Source organism: Parasteatoda tepidariorum, chromosome 2 (assembly GCF_982258835.1).
Source record: "Parasteatoda tepidariorum strain Cologne lab strain chromosome 2, Ptep-v5.0, whole genome shotgun sequence".
Taxonomy (NCBI): Eukaryota; Metazoa; Arthropoda; class Arachnida; order Araneae; family Theridiidae; genus Parasteatoda; species Parasteatoda tepidariorum.
The window spans coordinates 40,358,770-40,371,995 of record NC_141756.1 but is presented as its reverse complement, the minus strand read 5'-3'; the positions used below and the strand labels follow the sequence as shown (position 1 = coordinate 40,371,995).

At 30.4% G+C, this 13,226-nt stretch overlaps 1 protein-coding gene across 1 annotated transcript in view; it reads left to right on the top strand.

Moving 5' to 3' along the window:
- The window catches only part of LOC107437090 (dynein axonemal heavy chain 5), a 156,088-nt gene that overhangs the window by 92,988 nt on the left and 49,874 nt on the right, over positions 1-13,226 (top strand). Inside the window, exons 38-46 of the mRNA XM_043043611.3 lie at positions 528-696; positions 1,568-1,723; positions 3,059-3,214; positions 4,182-4,364; positions 5,739-5,843; positions 8,529-8,782; positions 9,841-10,031; positions 10,113-10,234; positions 11,052-11,220. Of these exons, the coding sequence (XP_042899545.3) occupies positions 528-696; positions 1,568-1,723; positions 3,059-3,214; positions 4,182-4,364; positions 5,739-5,843; positions 8,529-8,782; positions 9,841-10,031; positions 10,113-10,234; positions 11,052-11,220 (1,505 nt within the window). The remainder of the gene's footprint in view (positions 1-527; positions 697-1,567; positions 1,724-3,058; positions 3,215-4,181; positions 4,365-5,738; positions 5,844-8,528; positions 8,783-9,840; positions 10,032-10,112; positions 10,235-11,051; positions 11,221-13,226) is intronic.

Below are 13,226 nucleotides of genomic sequence, written 5' to 3'. Positions count from 1 at the left end.
CTTTTGAGTTTTCAACTTATCCATAATGTAAAATCGAATTGAAACGTTGTAGTAAAAGCGAACTCATCTTGAACTTAAAATACACTTTGCACTGTAGACTAGATTTCTAATTCCTAAAAAGGCAAGGTGAATGCAAACTTCGTTCAAGGGATGAAATTCTCTTTACTGACAACTTTAGCAGTATTTTATAGGCTTTCTCGGGCCATTTTCTCAGGTCATTCATTTAAACTCACCAAAAATATCAATGCATAATAAACTTAATAAAAAATAAAGAATTCTAAAAATTATTAAACAGCAGCAGTTGCCATAGCAACACGTTCAATGACAACGCGTGCTCGCTATTTGCTCTTGAACACTGTATATTACATTTAAAAATACTAAGCATGCTAATCATAATTTTGAAAAGCGTGGATTAATACTAGGGTCCTTTCCCCTAGATTAAATATCGTTGCTTAAACCTATATTTGCTAAATCCTATTTTCACTCAAACCTTGAGTACTCACGTGTCACATTTTTCTTTTCTTTAGACTAGTTGGTGATGTTCTGGTAGCTACTGGTTTCCTCTCATATGCTGGACCATTTAATCAAGACTATCGATCATCACTCATGAGCTCTTGGCATTCAGAAATTCTTAAGCGAAAAATTCCGGTCAGCCAAAAAATAAATACCATGGAGATGTTGGTCAGTGCATCCACGGTAAGGAGAAACCCAACACTTTTCTTTTCATTACTTAGAAACTAAATAAATACAACTTAATAACACAACCTAACTTGATTAAAACTGAACACTGTAAAGTTTCGAAACTATTCAAATTTTATGGCATTTCTGTCGGCGAAAATCATTGTAAATATAACATTTTTCAAGTCAATGAAGTATGTGTTTGAAGCAATATTTATGCATTCTTTGGTTGAAATAACATAGCTCACTTTTTTTAACCTAAACGTTATTAAAATTGGCTACATCTTTATTGCGGTGATTAGTTGAATCATATTATCGTGCAAATTAACTATATGGCACCTAAACTTAATTATATGGTACTTACTTGATGACACATTCCTACACTTTTATCCAACCTACTTGCAAACCTACTACTACCAACCAACAGCCTACTTTATCAAAATTTTATAGTAAAGAGAGAATTTAAAATTTAATGCTGAGAACAATGTACTGATAAGCCACACGCTTGTTGAAGAAAACGTTTAAGAAAAAAGAAAAACGTCCAGTTCAAACTTAAACGTTTTTGTTATTTTGAAATATTGGGGAAAAACTTAGTTCTTAAATACTAATTCATCACCACAACTAATGGTACGTTAAAATAGTACACCTTAAATGATAGTTTCAACTATCATTTAAGTTGTACTATTTAACAATTCAACACCTTACTTAGTTTCTAAAACATTGGCATTGTAATATAATATGAACTATATAGAAACAATTGTATTATAATTATTATTTTGTGAGTAGCATCAAAATACAGAAAATATCATAGAAGCAATTCTTAATGTGTTCGTATAAAAGGCAAAATTATTCAAATTATTGTCGTAATGAGTGAAATTATGTTTTTCAGATTTCAGAATGGAATTTGTGTGGCCTGCCTAGTGATGAGCTGTCGTCACAGAATGGCATACTTGTCACTAATGCTCTTAGATATCCTCTTCTAATCGATCCTCAAGGGCAAGGGAAATCATGGCTGAAAAACTCTGAAGCAAAACACGACCTACAAGTAAGATATTGTATTCTAATAAACACAAATGTTAAGGATTTTAAAAATTAGTTTTTAGCATCTCATCCAAGTTCTATAATGTCATATTTTGACAATGTTATATTCTTACAAATTGTTATCCACAACTTAATTAGTTTTAAATTTATTCACTGATTAATAGAAGATAATAATTAGGTTTGAAGAAATGCTACACTCAGTTTTGCATAAGGTTAAATATAGATGGCGCAATCAACAAATATATTCATATATTTGGTTTAACGTACAGCAGCTATCGTCTTAATACATCTTTAAAATATTGAAGAAGGAAATTTGATAATAGGTGTGTAAGAGAATTCAATAAGTAAACTTTTTTTTTCGTACAAATTAAAAGCAGCCTCAAGTCTAAAAATAATTAAATTTTTTTAAAGAAAAAGCAAGAAGGATATTGAAGTGGTGTTAATAGGATTATAATATACTATAGTTCCTCTATTCAATTCTAGTTGAGAGTTGCAATAGCTGAAAAATTGTATTAAACATTGGGGTTGAGAAGGAGAAAGGTAAATGGGGTTTCTCCCCACTCACGTCATTTTCATAAGTGCAAGGAAATTTTCTTTTGCAGAGTGAATTTTTATTTTATTTATTTATTTATTAGTAGAATGCGAACTTTAGGTTAAAGATATATTAATAATAAAACTAAAATGAACAACATTTTAATTGAAAGGATAACTTTACAAAAAATTAAATTGCAAAAGTTTTTTTAGTTATTTTTATAAAAATATTTGCCATCATTTAGATAATTATTTTTATTGTAATATAAAAACTCTTTTTATAGTACTAAATTTTTAATTTATTCGATGGAATCTTGCTATCTTTACGATAAAATCTCCATGGATGAATGTTCGAATCTGGTAGTCAAAACTTAGACTTCTTTCCGATTAGCTAGAACACTCAAAACTGTTTTGAAACGCAGGCGTTTTTTTCTCGAAGCTGTATTTCGAAATCTATTGTGTTCATTAATATGCAGCCTTAAACCTAATGGTTTTGATGAAACTCGTGTTCTCATGTTCTCAAACAATGAACACTGTAATTTATTCAATTTGCTAAAATGTTTGCTCAGTGCCCTTGAAACCCTTGAGCCCCTTGGTTTAGCCAAATTATTTTTTTACAGTATCCGTTGTCTTCATTTTACAGTGAAATATCTTTTGTAAGAATGCGATTTACAGATAAAACATTAACGTTTACAATATATTACATATTCCATCCCATAACTAAATCTAAAATTTATGAAAAAGTATGACATAGCAACAAACAAAAACTTATCGAATTTTCTAAAATAAACAGTAACATTTCTTGCAGATAACATCGTTAAACCACAAATATTTTAGACAACTTTTGGAAGAATGTTTATCACTTGGCAAACCTCTCCTTATTGAAGATGTTGGAGAGGAATTAGATCCAATTTTAGAAAATATTTTAGAAAAGAACTATATTAAAAGTGGATCAACATTCAAGGTAAGTAGTGACTCTTAAGAACAAATTTTAAGTTCAAAAAAATAAAATGAATTAAAATAAAATAAATTTTAATTTATTTCGCATAAATTCATAAGCATGTGCGGGAGATATGCTATTCATAAACATTCATCTGATGATCTAGGAAGATACTTAGAAAATCATCTTCCTATTCCTTTCACTTTAAAAGTTTCAAGTGTTCACGTATTTTAAGACAAATGTTTATGAATATGGAGTAAAATAAACAAATTCACAACATATTACTTAAAAATTTGCGAAGAAATATTTTTTGTGACTTCAAAAGCACTAAAAAAATGTGCTTAAAATAACTTTTTTTTCCAAGATAACATTGTAACCAGTTTTGGAGCATAATGGATTATATTATCGTTAAAATTTTTTGTAACTTCAATACGGTTCCAATACGGCTTTATTACGGTATCTAGTTTAACTACATTATTGCGCAAATTAATCCTTTTTTAAAACTTTTATAATTCGATATTAAAGCTAAACTTGAATTAAACTCATTATTAATTTTGAAACAAATTTGCACAGATTTTTTTAAAGGTACTGACAATATAAAGACTTCTCAGTTTTACGTTGAATACACGTATGTTTACGTAATTATTAATACAAGTTGAATACACGTACATTGCAATCACTACCCAACAACTTGTGTTAGTTACAGCGTTTGCACAGAGAAATTTGCTATAGAGCTTTTCGTACGTGAATTTGCGGGATACTACGTGAAAGTGCTGAATCTCATGATTCAACGTTGTACTAATTTTTATAAAATTGCAGTAACAAATATTTTTGAAAACTTTAAATTCTAAATTTGAAAATACTGTTTTAAGCGATAATAAATAATTAATTAACATTTTATTCAATAGAATAATAATAATAATGTTTAATGAATTGATGAAAGAACAGTAAAAAATTCCTATTTCCTAAATAATTTTATATTATTATCCAGGTTATGTTGGGAGAAAAAGAATGTGATGTAACAGATGGTTTTCAATTGTTTGTAACAACGAAATTGCCAAATCCAGCCTTTTCACCAGAAATAAGCGCCAAGACTTCGGTGATAGACTTTACGGTCACAGCTAAAGGGCTAGAAGATCAGCTACTTGGTAGAGTCATGTTATCCGAAAAATCGGTTCGTGAATCATACAGTTTTGCTTCTTTGTAAAAAATTATTATTCGATATTGTTTAAAAAATGGCTTTTCAAGAAATATTCTTAAAAAATTTGGTAACCTGCTCTTAAATTGAGTTTTTACGAGTATCATTCTTTTTTAATCTAATAAATTGACATTAATATAAAACAAGTGACCCCCTTTAAAACATTATAAGTAAAATAGAAAAACTTTTAAAAAAATGGTTGTATGCAAAGGAAAAAAAATGGCTTCACGTATGAGTTGTAAGTAAAAAATTTAGAGCCGGGATTTTTCCACTTACCAACAAAAAAAAAATTTAAATAAATAAATAATCGGTGAAATAAAAAGGAATTCACGGGAGAAGGTAAATTAAATATTATGTGAACATTTTTTTGCTGTACCTTATAACTACAACATGACGTGACGTAATTTAACATAAGTGTTAATAGCGCTTTCATTATTTAGTTGTTAACAAAACGAATGAAATAATGACTTCAATTATGAAAAATTAAATCCAAATTTTTTTTTTGTCAGCAAAGCTTTTTTGATGATGTGAATTAGTAATTTTTGGTTCTAGTTATCTTACGTAGGATTACTTGTTGCTTCTCATATAGGGTGACTAAAGCAACGAATTTCTGATTTACATTATAAAGAAACTTTGCTTGCAGAAAAAGTTAGAACAGAAAAACATATCGTCTCAAAATTTTTGCAACCTACTATAAAATCAGAGAATGGTGTCATACAAGTTCATGAAAGTAGTATAAGTTGAATCCAAAAATATTTTTTCTTGTGCCTTGTGTAAAATTATTAGTTTGACATTTGTTTTAATATAAAGCTGAAAGTAATATAACTTAGAGGAAATACTCCAATTTGGAAATACTATGTATCGCACATAAGATCTGACGGTCAAATAAGAAGTTTGGCCTGTAATAAAAAAGATTTTCTTCTGTTTTTCACTAGAATACGGTTTTGCAAAAGCTACGGAGATAATTGATGTGAATATATGAACTTTTTTCTCCGTCTAATACTTTAACATTAGTATTATTCCTGTTTAAAATGAAATGTTGAATGTTGAAAAAATCTTAAATTTGATTTGTTTTCCATTTATTATGAGAAAATTATTTGGTAAAAATTTAAGAAAACAGCAATACTTCTTTTTTCCATGGATAACACAATAAACTTCATATTTTATACATAGCATATATAAAAAAATTGCAAAATTATCAATTACACAAAATTAGTTTTGATTCGGTTGCTAATGATAAAAAATTGCCTATATACAAACATATTTTTTTTTCTTATGAATAATTCCATTGCAGTTATTTAAAAAAATACTGTAACCATTTTAACCTGAATCTTAAATTTTGAATTTCAGGAATTAGAAAATGAAAGAGTTAAAGTCATTAGTGAGATTGTTGAAAGTAAAAACAACATCAAAGAATTGGAAAACAATTTACTGGATCACCTAACTAGCGCTCAGGTACTTTGGCAATTTAATTGATATTCTAATTTGAACTGATGATATAAGATTTTTTTTATTTATTTCCAAATGTCAATTAATTTGATGTAAAAATTCCCTTAAGCCAACTGATTATTTTGCACGACTTAAAAATATGTACAATATGACAGTTAAGAACAGAACGCATTAATAATACTTTTGATCTAATTATTGGATTTCCACGTAATTTTTATAAATCATGGAACCAATCCTCACGGTGCTAGAATATTTGTGCTAACAATATTTTAAAGTATGAAATCAGAAACAAAAATGTTCTTTTTCTGATTAAACCTGCATTTTTCGACGAGTTTGATTTCTTGACCCTACAAATAGGAGAAGTTGCCGCAATTTAGAAAATATGTTCCTAATAGTTTAGGCAGGAGAGCGAAATAATCATTTTTACATTATTTTTAACTATGTAGTTTTCAATGACAAAATTCAAAAATGCAACTTTTTTATACTATTCAGTCGGAAAAAAGGAAATCGACAACCGCTCTCCTCCCTAATTTATTGAGACAGTATTTTCCAGAACCCCCCCCCCCCCTGCTGTTTTGAAGAGCCTGGAATCAAAATCATTCTAATATAAAACATGTTAATGGGATACCTGCAAGTGACGTAGTGTGAGTAACTTGATGCTGATTGGTTGTTGAAACGTGGCATTTGTTTACGTTAGCAACTTTTCCTTCCCTTCTGAGCAACCCAAGCCCAAAAATCAACAAAAAATATCAACAAATATTAAATTTAAACTAAGTAAAAGACGTAGACGAGGAAGAATTATATTTCAACAAATTCGATCTGCGATACGGCTCTGTATTAAGATAAACTTAACGTAAATTAACATTAAACATGAAACTTAGCTCAACTTTAACTCGCTAATTTGCTTATAAACGATCAGCAGGTGATACGTCAGAGGTCACACGTGTGGGTATCCGTGATCTTATTCTTCTTTTTGAAGTGCAAGTACCCAATTACGAGAAAGTAAGTTTTCAAGTCTTATTTCAAAACTTTAAAAATCGTCTGCTCAAAATAATTACTAAATTTAAGGCTAGTCTCACAGGTAATCAAGATTTCATCTTAGAACGTAACAATACGATTGTTAGATCAGAAATAATTAAGGTGTTCTGTTTTTTAAATTGTCCCCTCTCTATTTTATAAAGGGTGTTTTGTAAATTACGCCTGTTTATAATGAAATTAGATTTTTCTTTCGATGATTGGCTTCACTTTATTCATTAATTTATTCACTTCGATTTAGTATTCTTTCAATGTAAAACAGCCTGAGAGCGATTTCCTTTCCTGCAACGCATTTTGATATTGGAAAGTTATCACACATATGAAGTATCATTCGCAGTGACTGGTTGTAAATTTTATGCTATCATTGTGCTTGGCAATGTCTCTAGAACAACAACGATTACGCGGCAGATACTTCATAAAATCTGTAACAATTGTAACCGAAAAATCTATAGGTTGAAATCGTTATGTTTAAACAAAACATTGAGTTAGTGCAAGATAATATAATAGATGAATGGTGAATTCAAAACTTCATTATTTCTTTTCATATATTTCTAGCCCAAAACCATATTTTCGAAAACATTTCCTACACATTAAAATCATTTAAAAAAAATATTCATTTTCCTTCTCAAATCCTTAAAAATTATAACACTTTTCTATAAAATGCTATAAAACTCTATTAATTGTTCATAAAATAATAATAATAATAAAGAAATTTTACAAAAAGTTCTTCAGTGAAAACCAATCCTCAAAATTTCTAAAAAGGAAATTTATATTTATCGAAAATAGAAAAAAATCCCTCTCTTTAGTAAAGCAGTCTAAGAATGGGTTCCGTTTAGATTTCTTAATATAGAAAAAGTGCAAGTAGATATGCATTTATTATTTTCAATAATTAAATTGTAAATTTTAAATAAATTTTGAAATTTGCTCGAGATATAAGCGAAAAAATTGGCGATTTCAAACCAAATCTTAATAGCTAAACTCTAAATCGTAGTAAACTAAATATCTTGAATGTTGAAACTGGAGATTAGTTATAGGTCGCTGTTGTAGGTCCAAGTGCAAAGAATTTTAATCCTAACCCTGAACCCGAGATATATAGGAGTGCTTAGATCCCGGGTACGCCCGAGATATACGTCAAATAAAGACCAAAATTGAAGTTTCGCCACTTGGAACTTTGAGGTCTCGCATGGCAAGGAAATTCCTCATTAAAACCTTTTTAATTACTAACCTGCAAAACAAAAAGCGAAGAGAAAAATCTTGAATTGAATGTGAAAGATAATTACCAATAACAGTAGGCAATTAAGTCTTTCATCTTCTGTAAGATTCCCAATCAAAAACTCTCTTTGTAAACCGTAAGAACTTAAGAATTTATTTTTATTAAACTGTGCTTCACCAACTCCTTTTTGCAAGAAGATCTAAATAAAGCAGTAAGAAAGAGTATGAATGTTCGAGCCCACTTGAGCCTTTTTTTCATTTCACGAGCCGGAGCTTTCGTCGGGATTTCGAGCTCAGCCCATTTCATCTCTATTTGAAACACTCTTTATTACCTCACGGGTTACGTTCTCAAATATTTTATGGAAGTAGAAAATTCATTTTAACGTATAATTCCTTATAAAAGTTAAAATTAAGTAACAATTATATTTTCCTATTTTATTTTAGGGATCATTGGTGGACAATGAGGGCCTTATGGGAATTCTCCAGGACACAAAAGCTACTACTCTCCAAGTGTCTACCAAGTTGGGTGTAGCAGCTACAACGCAAGCTAAGATAAACGAAGCCAGAGAAGAATTTCGTTTTGTAGCAGCCCGTGGCAGCCTCCTATATTTTCTTATAGTGGAGATGAGTGTCATCAATGTTATGTACCAGACATCTTTAAAGCAGTTTTTAGGACTTTTTGATATTTCTATTGTAAGGTAACAGAGAGTAATCAATGTCTGATTAAGGAACATGAAAAAAGCGCTAATAATGCTACATAAACAGTCGATACGATAGTTTCGGATCCATAATAAAAAGTTTTCAGTGTTGAGACATAAAATGAACGAGAGAAACGCAGAGATGTAAAAGAATATTATAAACAAATTACATCAAGGGAAAAAGGTTTGACTGATTGAGTGGGGTGAACAAGCTTAGAAAAGATAATCAAATTATAAAAAGGGACAGTTGATAAAGACTTGGGGGTAGGATAAGAGCGCCTAATGTTGCAAGATGTAGAACAGTGGTTACCAACTGGCGGCCCGCAGGCCACATCCGGTCCGCGAAGCCTTTTTTTGTGGCCTAACGAATTAAAATATATTAGTTGTCATTTTTTAGGACAATTTTCGAAAAAAATCTACATGGATTAAAAGTACTTTTCTTCGTTTAAAAAAAAACTTAATTTCTTCGTTTCTGGAAATTTGACACACCAACGGTGCAAATAAATTATTTCTCAGGTAAAGATCTACTTCTTATTTTAATTTGTAATTCAATGTTCCTTCAAACATAAAAGAGTCCTATATAAAATTTTGATAAAGTTGCGGCCCGCCATTTGACTGGTGTTTTTAATTGTGGCCCCCGGCCTCACGTAAGTTGGAAATCCCTGATGTAGAAAATAAAAACAAAATGGATTTCCAAATATTTGGAAAGAATAGGAAATAAGAATTGTCATTAAATAGATTATTAGAATTTTTCAAAATATAAAATGATTCCCAGAAATCTAGGTCAATTGTTGAGAAACTGTGTTGAATGATTTTACCCGAAGAATACTCAACTACTTTTGATTAAAAATTCAGCTATGAAGGACAATGGAAGACTTATTATCCTGATTTTGAACGCATAAACCATTTTCTTTAGGTCGTAGTTTTAAGAGTACGTTTTATGTGGTTATTACTCGTGCTTTTTTATGCTATTTTGCTCATATATTTCGAAAAGTTCATGCTTGCTATACTTGAATAAAAGCATCGACTAACATATTCTTCAATGCTGATTCTTTTAGGTCAGATCCAGACGCAGATATTCAAAAAAGAATTCGAAACATTAGTGAGTATTTAACTTATGAAGTGTACCGTTACGCCGTAAGGGGATTTTATGAATGCCACAGATTTCTTTTTGTTCTTATGTTGGCTTTAAAACTGCAAATGGAAGGTGGAAAAATCCAGTATAATGAGTTCTTTGCTTTCGTTAAAGGTAAATAGCAGTTGATACATTTCATTCGATTTTTTTTCTATTCATAATACCTGTCTACAGCAATTTGTTTTTTTTCTGCAGGAGGTGCCTCTTTAGATCTGAAATCAGTCAGAACTAAGCCTTATACTTGGATACCTGATGTGATTTGGCTCAATATTGTTCAACTGAGTCGATTACGCAACTTCTCAACACTTCTTGATGAAGTAAGAGTAACAATTTTACTTCACTTTCTACACTTTTAATATTAGTCACTTAACTTTACAAAACAATTGAAAACTTTATATCATGCCAGAAACATCATGTGGTTTGTTTTTTAACAGCGCCAGGATGCAATGTTTTTTAAAACGTTTCTTAATGTAGAGCTCCTATATATTTATAGACATCATAACATTATCGGGATTTAAAATGCAAAAGGATTCCTCTCTATAACTCTCACATACCCTCATCAGAGATAAAAATAATACTATATTTTAATATCTTTTTAAAAATTGAATAGAAATTATGCATACATTAGATGTCAGAAATTAGTATTTAAACTTCATTATGGTGGGACGAATTAATTATTTATGACGAGATTACGCAGATTAAAACTAACCAGATTGCCAGATGAAATTTTAATGCGTTTTTAATATTCGCTATTCAATTTTATCCCCGCAAAAAATTAGTTCTGATATTTTAAATATGGTCTTTTTTATAATTTATTTGTCAAGCTTTTGTTCATGTTTTTTTCTCCTCGCTTAATTTATCAAGTAGAGAAAGTATACAAATAGCAGCGTTAATTTTTGTCCCCTTATGTGTATATGATTTTGAATTCATTTTTGACCAATATTTCAATTTATTCTCGTTTTATTTAATCATTCATACCCTATATTACTCTATTATTTCATAATATACAATGCATAATATCCTACACAATTAGCAATAAGCGTTAAAACCCATTACTTAATTTATGAAAGAAAATTCCAAACGAAAGATGAAATATTTTACAAAATATGTAAGTACCTGTCTTTAATTTTTGAGGTATGCAGCAAAGAACAGGAATGGAAAATCTGGTATGACTCTGAAGCACCGGAAAATACGCCTTTCCCTTGTGGTTATGACAAAGTTTTAGATTCTTTTGGAATTTTATTGATGATAAGAGCATGGTGTCCAGATAGAACACTCTCTCAAGCAAAACGATTTATTTCGGGTAAGCTAACCCATTAATAAAATCCTCTTTTTGTGACATTTATTATATTAAATTATTTAAAAGATTATTTGCTTTTATTTTGCAGTCCTTATCTTACTATACATATTAAATAACTTCCTTACTAATTAGAATTTGTTGTATTAAATTATTACATATTTACATTAAAGTTCATTGTAATATAACTATATTACATGCATTTTAAATATTGCATTAATATTGGATTAATTCAGCTAATATGATTTTACTGGATAAAACATTAGATAAACTGAACTTATATACTATTCATATTCTCATATGAATAGTATATAAGCGACGTAATATTTAACATTATTATTTAACATAATGCGCATAGGGAAATTTGATATTATGTGATATATAGTTTATAGCAGACTGTTTAAATTTCTCAGTAAAAAAAAAGCATCATATTATTTTTTAAATGTTTACATTTTAGCTCGATCTTAGCAAAGAAATAGGTAGGCGATAATTCATAGTTATATGTTTCTATTGTGACTGTAAAATCTTTATGGTCTTATATTACAGAGTTAGCCTAAATGCCCAAAGGACACTTTTTTATTTACAAAAATACAATGCACAAAGAGAGGTGACACATGGAAAGACACATATACTCAAGTTTCAGGTAGATATGTTCATTATGGGCGTTCTAGGTCACCCCCAAAAGTAATTCGGTTATTGTACATTAGTTCAATAACATGCCCCTGTCATCACAGCAGCAGTGCTGTGTTTCTGCAGTGTTAATGAGATTGGACGTAGGCAACCTTTGTCCTTCAGAAGTTGTCATTGGGAGTAGTACGTAAATATTGTCCTTCATAAGTTCATGTTCAGTTTGCAAAAAAAAGTTAACATCTTTAGTAACTTTTGATGTAATGATTGGATTTGCACATACTGGAACTCAATCCTAATAGGTGAGGAACTTAACCTTAAATATTCTCATTAATTAGTGCAAACGCTGTTTTAAGTTAGATTAGGCTAGTTAGTTTTGGTTAGGTATGTATTAAGTTAGGTTAGATTAGATTTGGTTAGGCTTAGATTACATTAGGTTAAAACATGAAAAACATAGAGTTATTTTGCTACCTCCTTACATGATCTTTGCAGAAACACATTATTGCTGCTGTGATGAAAATTAATAGAATCATTTGATTAAATATATGGACGAAAAAAAGTTGTCGTTAGTATGCGTTTCGGGTGAATAAAGGTGCATACGCTGAACATTTGTCTTATGTAACTTAGTGAGTGTTCCGGGAATAACCTGTCTTTGTTTGTCTTACACTTATAAATAAACAGTTCTTTAAAACAGGAAAAAACATTTAAGCTAACCTTGTAATTCTTCAGATACCATTCCTCGAGGTGAATAAGGGTTTGGTTTAGTATTTTGTCAGTCAGGAAGGAAGACCTTCTCTTTGGGGTCTCAGTCCAAATGAGGAGGTCATCGGTATGGAGTAGACATTTGATACCAGGGATAGATTCTTTTATTTTATTTTATGACCGCCGTTGAACAGTCGACCCAATTTTTGGATTTACGACTACTAATGTTCAACGCCGTAGCCTTGTAATTTTGAACCAATCCAGAAGACAAGGAAACTCCTGGATCGGTACCCCCAGAGGTATTGATTTGTTATGGGAACATGGAGGACTTTGAGACTCGACAGATTTAACGTGCATCAGTCAACATTTACTACACGTGGAGTCTTTGACCGGCGGGGACCGAACCCACGAACTCTTAGACATGGGCCCGGCACCCCACTGACCAGGCTATCCCGGCCTAGTAGCGACAATTTAATTTTACATAGATAAACTAGCAACGTTACATTACAGACTCAAAGGATGGACATCGACAATAACAGTACAATATAAAATAGCTAGTCACGTCACAGGTATTTTTATTTATTTATTTATTTATTTTTTTAACTTTTTTTTTTTTACATTTAACATAAATGGCCTCCACGGGTAGCTGAAAAGCTCCGGACTCACTGTCTGTCCCCGGGGAC